At 31.2% G+C, this 9,436-nt stretch overlaps 1 protein-coding gene across 1 annotated transcript; it reads left to right on the plus strand.

Moving 5' to 3' along the window:
* Window positions 1-597: 597 nt before the first annotated feature.
* Window positions 598-3,718, plus strand: LOC106760603 (putative leucine-rich repeat receptor-like protein kinase At2g19210; the record flags this gene model as incomplete). The annotated part of the gene is made up of 11 exons (XM_014644023.1): window positions 598-913; window positions 1,006-1,144; window positions 1,231-1,302; window positions 1,477-1,548; window positions 1,625-1,705; window positions 1,921-2,099; window positions 2,194-2,429; window positions 2,515-2,641; window positions 2,829-2,897; window positions 2,986-3,175; window positions 3,307-3,718. Coding segments are annotated over 11 exons (1,893 nt in total), but the record flags the coding sequence as incomplete, so codon positions are not given.
* Between the last annotated feature and the right edge of the window lie 5,718 nt (window positions 3,719-9,436).

Below are 9,436 nucleotides of genomic sequence, written 5' to 3' on the forward strand. Positions count from 1 at the left end.
AATAAACATAATCTATATATATTTTATTTTTGTGGTTTTTTTCTTTATTTTTCTATTTTTTTATTTAATATATAAGAACTGTAACAAAAAGAAGAAGAAACATTAATAAATTAGTAACATTTAATGTAAACGATTTAACTCAAATGTGTTAGAAAAAATCATTTACGAAAAATGAAATTTTTTAATGATTAAAGAGGACAGTATTAAAATTTTAGGTGTTTATTCAAATGACAATAAACTTTAAGATGAATGAACACAAAATTAAAATTTAAAGTGTTTATTCCTCGAAGTGTTTAGGAAGTTGATTATGTTGGTTCTGCCATTCTTTGTTTCTGTATCATTTTGTAGCATATAGCAGCCAATCATTCCGCAGTTTTTGTGCTAATATTAAGCCTTTTATTCTATCTGCGTTTTCAAAATAAATTACACTTTGGTCATAAAAATATATTAAATCCATTTTAAGCTTGATTGATCGGGTAATTCAGTGGTATTATTTTTATGATGCAGATCGAAGGCTTAAATACGGAAAGAGATCAGGTATGAAATATACTGAGCCAATACTAGCCATAGAGTACGTTTGGGATTCAGATTTCATAAATACTGGTAATAAGGTGGGAGCCAAAAGATGAAACTGAGAAATTCTATGTGTACATGCACTTCAAGGAGATCCAACTGCTAACAAGCGATCAAAGAAGACAATTCAAAATCACGATGAACGGTGAATTAAGAGTTCAAAATTTTTCTCCACAGTACCAAGGTGTGGATACTATATATACGACGGAAGCCACCAATGGGAAAGAAATTAAATATTCCCTGGAGAGGACTGAAAATTCAACCCTGCCTCCCATCATCAATGCTATTGAAATTTACAAAGTAATAAACTTACAGAAACCAGAAACGTTCCAAGGAGATGGTATTGTTCATTTTTTAAATCCATTTATTCGGTTTACATTTTCCTACATGAACTTAACTACCTTTTACCCATTTTTTTGCATTTGAAAAAAGTTGATGCAATTACAAGCATTAAGTCTGCCTATGGAGTGAAAAGGGTTTGGGAAGGTGATCCATGTGCTCCTGCAGCCTACTTGTGGGATGGTCTCAACTGTACTTATCTCGGCAATGAGTTCCCAAGAATCACAGCTTTGTAAGTCATGCTTGCCAAATTATTATTATACCTTCATAAAACTAATTAAGATCATATCCTATATTACTATTCATTGAGCAAAACAGGAATTTATCGTCAAGTGGATTGTCAGGAAAGATTGACCCTTCCATCTCAAAACTCACCATGTTGGAGAAGCTGTGAGTTTTCTTTCTCTTTTGTTTCTTTTATTTCACCCGACAGAAAAATCTCTTGTTTTAAATCTTTTTACTTTTTCCGTTATGTATTTATTGTTTGTGAGGAATCGACATATCTTTTCCTACTTGAGTTGACATTTAAACATGGTTAAAAAGGCTAAATTATTTGTTTTCCAGGGATTTATCTAACAATAACTTAAATGGTGAAGTTCCTGATTTTCTGTCTCAGTTACCATACTTGAAGATCCTGTAAGTTACTTCATTTACTCCAACAGTATATATGTGATCCTCTGTATCAGATAATGGAAAACCATTATTTTTTTAGAAACTTGGAGAAGAATAACCTCTCCGGTTCGATTTCCTCTGTACTTGTTGGAAAATCACACCAAGGTTTTCTCTCACTAAGGTATGAATCTAACTAAAAATTATCAAATTTATAATATGATTATTTATGCTGATTATTAGTTACTTATATTCAAGGCATTGTTTGAGATTCATATACTCATGATCCACCCAATTTCAAGCACAACCAAAATAAGTTGAATTATGTATTTAAATTATGGATTACTTGTGAGGTTTACTGAGACTCGAAACATAATTTTTCTGTGATTTCCATGCTAGAATGGGTCAAAATCCATATCTATGTGAAACTGATCAATGCAACGACAAGGGAAAGAAAACCACTGTTACACCCATAGTAGCATCAGTTAGTGCGATTTTAATTCTTCTAATAGCCGGTGCAATATTTTGGATCCTTAAAAGGAAAAAATCAAAAGGTAATGCTGAAATAACTACGAAAAGTTCGTATTTTCTATTAATAATTTCTCAAAAATCTATCTTTTTAACCTATTATCGTTAAAAAAGAAGTTGAACAATTTACAGATTCGGTGACAGTAAATCATCTGAGTGAAATTTCTCAGCAATCCACAGAAAAGGATGAATCGTTCATGCAACGGAAAAGTCAAACGTATTCATACTATGATGTCCTTCAAATTACAAACAATTTCAATAGAATTATTGGTAAAGGAGGATTTGGAACAGTTTACCTGGGCTTTATAGGTGACACTTCAGTTGCGGTGAAAATGCTTTCCACGTCAGCAGTTCATGGTTACCAACAATTTCAAGCAGAGGTAAGTATTTAATCAATTTGCTCTAGGTGTCTGAGCTTGGTACCAAACCTATATAGTTTAACATGGTTGTGATTTTAATTTCCAGGTTAGACTTCTAATCAGAGTTCATCACAAAAATTTGACATCACTTATTGGTTACTGTAATGATGGAACCAATAAGGGCCTCATATATGAGTACATGGCTAAAGGGAACTTACGAGAACATCTCTCAGGTTGGTTACNNATAAAATTATTTTGTTCTTAAAAGTTTGTGTAATCAATTTCCAAGTTAGATTTGATTTCTGAAACTCTGGAGATGGAATTTTTAATATTGGAGAACTGTATGAGTCGTACGAATAAGTTCTACCTATCAAAAACAAACATGTATAGAATAGAAAGTTACAGAAGTTGTTATCGTAGGTAAACACAGCGAATCTCCATTCTTGAGCTGGAAGGACAGACTTCGTGTAGCAGTGGATGCAGCCGTAGGTTAGAAAGTAAAATTCGAACTGTGAATTTATGTTAAGTCCCTTTTAGCTTCTTAACACGTTTACCGCAATTATAAATCTAATATCAGGATTGGAATATCTGCATAATGGTTGCAAGCCTCCTATAATCCACAGAGATGTAAAATCATCAAACATCTTGTTGGATGAAAACTTCCAAGCAAAGTTATCTGATTTCGGTCTATCCAAAGTTGTCCCAGATGATGGAAGATCTCATTTGTCAACTATTGTTGCTGGTACACTTGGTTATCTGGACCCTCAGTAAGTACTTTAGTTATTGTCCTTTCCAATTTTCTTGGAGAATATAGGGAGATTTTCTACCTTAATATTTGAGTTATCATCACAAAATCCACAAAGAATAAATAATTTGGGTTTCATGACTTCTCTTGCAGCTACCATTCTTCCAATAGATTAACACAGAAAAGTGATGTTTATAGCTTTGGAGTTGTTCTTTTGGAAATAATCACAAATCAAGCAGTAATGGCAGGGAATGAAGAAACGGGTCACATAAGCGAACGAGTTAACTTGATGATATCAAAAGGGGATATCAGGGCCATAGTTGACTCAAGCTTACAAGGAAATTTTGACATTAACTCTGCATGGAAAGCCGTAGAAATAGCAATGGCTTGTGTTCATCCAAATCCCAACGAAAGGCCAATGATGAGTGTGGTAGTGATTGAACTACAGGAGGCTTTAGCGACCGAATTAACTAGAACAAACCATGATATTGGTGCTGATCCCAGGTATTCAGTTGCACCGGTCAGCGTGAATTTAGACAGCGAATTCATGCCGTCGGCTAGGTAAACGCTTACTCAACATAAGAATCATATAATAACGCTGTAAGAAGGGAAATTGATGTTGTACAAGAAGTTGTTTATTAGGTGCTTTACTCACTTTGATTAGTTTTCTGAATCTTTGTTGTTTGGGAGTGGTGATAGCAGTAATGTAGAATGGATATCAGTATACAAATAAAAAATGAGAATTGTAAAACAGTGTTATTATCATTTTTTTTTGCATTAAATTTATTGAACAATCTATCTTTGTTTTCTCTTCTTATTGCAAAGTGAACCATAAGAACGAAGAAATGAACCAAGTGTAAATGAAGATATGATCACAGAAATAAATTGGTCAGTTTTTCAGATTTTAAGGGAATTTTCTAAAATCATAAATTTTAACCTTTTTATTAAAGATATTATTTTTAAAGTCTTCTTAACTAATAAGTTTGATTCATATTTCAAAAATAGTTTACGACTTCAAAAGCTTAATCCTTGTAACGCATTTAGAAATTTTGTAATTATTTTTATATCCGTGTATGTCAACAAGTATAGTTGATGTTTTGAATTATAAATAAAAGTTAAAAATATTATTTTGAATTTGTAAACTGAAGTTTCCTAAAAAATAATCACTATCCATCTTTATTATTTTATTCCTTTGATAAATGTTCTGATGTACGTTTGGCAAGTGTACCAATGGTAATTGTAGTAACAAAATATCGTCCTCTGGGATTGAATGAGTTGAGTACCAGTTTACTAATTTACTTAATTTTGAGCAACAAAGATTGTCAAGTAGAATAATGAACATAAACAAGTGATGGAAATTCAAATAGTATAAACAATGTTAGAGAATTGATTTCATACCTTTTCATATAATTTCCTCCCCTTTTCAATCGATGTGTAAATTATAATTATCCACTTGAGTTTATTTAGAGCTTGTTTACCCCTAATCCCTTAGTAGGCAAACGTATCCCTTGAATTTGAATCCCCAATCCCTTAGGCCAATTACAAATTCAACAGATCATGAAGAATAATCATATCTCAATTCAAACTAACTAGTCCTGCCCAATTTCCCAATTGTGACAACATCTAATCTGTTCTATTTATAAACGCAAACAATTCCCAATCTCCCAACTGTGAAACTGCTCATAGAATAGACATTAAAACATAAATAGAACACTGGGATAATTAACATGAACTTAACATCAATTGAAAAGGTTCAGAAAATATAATCCAAAGTACTACATCAATCCACTAACAAAAGGAAATTTAGTTATGCATAATGGAAAAGAAAAATCAAAAAACAAAAGTTCAGCCAAAAAGTTCCCCAAGAAGAAGACGAAGAAGAAGACTGTTTTGTTGTGCGTGAATACCCCTTTTGTCTCCCTCTTCCACGTGTTTTCATTCCTCCCCCCATCATTTCCACTAATTCCTCCTTTTTAGGAGAGTGGTTTTCCTTTTCCCTAACTTCCTCCAATTTTCCTTTAATTTAATCTCTTTAAATCAGTCATAAAAGAGATCAATAACTGCTCAATAACTGCTCCTGGAAACTTTCACAGCCCATGGAAAATTCCCCACTCTGCCTGTGTTCTTCTCTGTTCCACTTGCCAAATCCTGACGTGAATCCACAGGTTGTGGTAGAAACCACAACTCACTTGTGGAGCTCTCTGTTTTGTCACTGCATTTTGAAGCAAACTCCAGCAAACTCCACAGGTTATGGAATTCTCCCCAGCTGCGTTGTTGAACTCTCTGGATTCATCTTTCTATCTTGTCCATCAAATCTTCCAAAAATGTGGTTTAGGCACTTAGAATCACCAATCTACATCAAAAAACACAAAATGCCAATGTATGATCCGAAACAAAGATAATCCATGACTAAATCCTTCAATGAATGCAATTATGCATGGAAATGACCTAAACTAAGACATGAATGCAATTACATTTACTCACACATCATGTTCTATTGAAGTTTATCTTTAGCAGGTTTGACTAACAATTTGTTTTTGATGGAATTCAAGAAAAACTAATGAGAAAATATCAAGACATAATGGTTGTTTATAGCTTTTGATATACGAGGAAATATGGGGAATTAACCAATTTCTGTAAATTTTTTTCGAAAAAGATAACATAATTATAGTTAATTTTACTTAAATTTTAACTGAATCTTTTTATTTTCTTAAAATTGAAATTGATCATATTGAATATATAAAAATGAACTAAAGTTAAAATAACTTTTCTTAAAAGAAGCCACTTTCTCTAGACATATGTTATATAAAATAGTAATAATAAGTTAAAATTAATTAGTTATTATAATTTACATTAAATCTTATTATTTTTATTTATTATTTGTCGTATTCTTCATTAGATAGCTTATTTGGAATTTCTTATACTTTTACTTAGAGATACGAATGATTGAATGTGTAAAATCATTATCGGATGCTTAATACTTTATATTCTTAAAGTAATGTGTAACTTCCATTTTAATAGTATAAAACTATTAAAATAAAACTTTACATAGTTGATTTTACTTACCTATATATGTTTTGGCTTCCTCCTTTTCTTCACGCTAGAACGATAATTGTGGGTTCTGCTTGCTGAACGTTCATAGTGGTTAGACTCGTTCAACGAGACTCCAGAACTCTACAGCACCAAAACTACACAATTTGCACCCTTAATTTCCCATGACATATTTTAAACATATTTACCAAATTCTAACACTCCTAAATTGAATTCTAAACTACTATGAACCTAAACAAATGTGTATAATCCAACTTAAACTAGTTTTTAACTGTTTTATAACAAGATTTTAACTTAAAAACAACTAAAACCTCAATTTAGATACCAAAATTAAATTCTATAAGTTCTAGCTTATTTTTTTATCAACTTAAGGACTCTAACAAATAAAAAATGATTTACAAACACCTTCCAAAATGACCATTTTAACACATTACCTAAAATTCAAAATATCACTAGTCCAAACCCCCAAAATTAACTTAAAAACTAACCAAAACACTACCAACTTACTATTACCACCTTCTAGATCAGATTTCAACACATTCACAACTCTAACAAGTTTTAAATCACCTCTAAAAAAACTTTAAAACTGAGCTTCATCCTTTTAACCTTTAATTCAAAACTCACATACCCAAAACCTCCTTTTGTTTTTTTTTTTTTTTTTTTTTTTTTTTTTTTTTTTTACGAAAAACATTTACTACATCATCCTAGTTCAATTCTCCTCCACCTTTAATCCATTTCAACACAACAGCACAAAACATTATAAATGAGAGCTTAACACAAAATCATACAAAGTACACAAACATCTCATCAAGCACAATTTCACAACAACAATTTACATTAACTAACATCTATATCATAAACATTCAACATCTTGCAATCTCACCCTAATACTATCAATTCTTAAATCAGCATAAAACAAAAACTAGCTTCACTTACCTTACACCGAAGTTACTGAACTCTAAGAACACTGAAACCTTTTCTTCCAACTCAAGAAACTCTAAAAACGCCAAAAAAAACCAAATCGTGATTAGAGAGAGTACTTAGGATCACAGATTGACAAAGAATCAAGAGTATAGTTTAAATGACACATGCGAAGAGATTTCTAAACATGATCATAAATAGAGAGCAAAAGAAACAAAATGGTAGAAACTTACTTGCTCTAAACAAAGAACTAATCAGATAGAAATGTAGATTATTCTGCTACAATCTCATAGAAATTTCTTAATCGTCAAACAAATTATCGAAGAATTATATTTCTTAGAGAAAAAGAAGAGAGAACTTAAAGAAAATGTTTTAGAGAAATAGTTTGTATTTTAAATAATAAGACGAGTTTAAAAAGTTTTATTTATATTACTGAATTATAAATTCTCATGTATAAAAAAAAATAATAAAATTCATTATTACTTTTAATGGCCTAATTTCAAGTAACCATTATATATTAAATAATTTACCTTAGTACTAGCACTCACAGTCACTAAAATATACTTTGATTAGAATATTTATTAGTAAATGAGATAATAGATAAAGATACATTTTATTTATGATTTTTTTAAAAATGTATAATTTCTTTGAAATTATTATAAATGTACAAAATCATTTCAAATCTTATAATTTCATATTTTATAAATTTTTTAAATCAAATTGACAAAATCTAAATCATAAAAGTTAGAGAGTATTGACGGAGTCATCGTAACGAGGAAGAGAGAATTGATGGATTCGTAATATTAGATGAGGAATAGATAAGATTAGTGAGCGGTTGTGGATCAGAAACATTATATCTTTTTAAGGTTCATACGGTGAAAGAACCACAACATCAACATTTGGGAAAGAAAGAAGCCACCCAGAAGGAGATGAACCCGAATCCATCACAGAAAAACTCATCATACTTCTCTACACCAGTAGAATTACATGGAATTTATTTTTAGAATTATATATTAAATAAAGTTAAATTGTGTTCAAATTCGTCATTAATGTCTGCTTCATATACCAGCTGTTAGAGTCTATTGACGGAGTCGCAATATTGAATGAGGATTAGATAAGGTCACTGAGTGGTTGTGGATCAGAACCATTATATCTTTTCAGGTTCATATGGACAACCAACTACAACATCAACATCTCGAATCGAAAAGAAAGAAGCCACTCAGAAGGAGATGAACCCGAATCCATCACAGCAAAACTCATCATGCTTCTCTTCACAAGGAGAATCACACATGGTATTTATTTTTAGAATTATATATTAAATAAAGTTAAATTATGTTCAAATTCGCCATTAATGTCTGCTTCACATACTGATAAAGAATATTGACGAAGTCACAATATTAAATGAGGATTAGATAAGGTTAGTGAGTGTTGTGGATCAGAAACATTATATCTTTTTCAGGTTCATATATGGAGAAAGAACCACCACATCAACATCTCGAATTGGAAAGAAAAAGAAGCCACCCAGAAGGAGCTCAACCCGAATCCACCACACCAAAACTCATCATGCTTCTCTACCCAAGGAGAACCACACATGGGTAACTTAATTTTATACCTTGGTTAACTTTGTTCACTTTTTATTTTATAAAAAATAATTATATTTCTTAGAAGTTTAATCGTTCCCAGATTCTGTTTGAGTTGAGAATCTCAAACAGGTTTCTTAATTTTGAAAAATTACTCCAATTAAACTTGCTGTTAAATGAGGTCAATAGTGTTAGACAGACATTGATATGTTGATATTATTGTTTTAAATGATGTGGCTTATGTTATTTATTATAGGTGATTCTAACGTTTATTTTCTAAATTAAAGAAACTGAAAAATTAAAAAAAAAATTGGAAAAAGTTAGTTTAGGGTTCATTCACAAAAAATCAATTGAGAAATTAAGGTTCATTCGAATTTTGGAAAATCAGGGTTTATTTGAAGTTACTTCCATAGAACTTGCCTAACCTTGTTGAGGTATCGAAAGCACAACACACATCTTCTGCAAGAGAGCCAGATCAAAGACTTAATCGCCAGGAGGTTTTTTGTGCGACTGGGATTTCACTCATAGAAGTGAATCAATTGACCAAAACAAGGGATATGGATGTTCGTCTTTCACATCTGGCCTTGATTAGAGAAGTGGCCCAATTAAATAATGCATGAATATATTTGGTACAAGAAGATATGGTATTTGATGGTCGATCCTCCGAGGAGTCCTATCAAAAAACTTATTAATTGTTTCACAAACTTACCAAATCGTTCAAGTAATAAAAT

Source organism: Vigna radiata, chromosome 5 (assembly GCF_000741045.1).
Source record: "Vigna radiata var. radiata cultivar VC1973A chromosome 5, Vradiata_ver6, whole genome shotgun sequence".
Classification (NCBI taxonomy): Eukaryota; Viridiplantae; Streptophyta; class Magnoliopsida; order Fabales; family Fabaceae; genus Vigna; species Vigna radiata.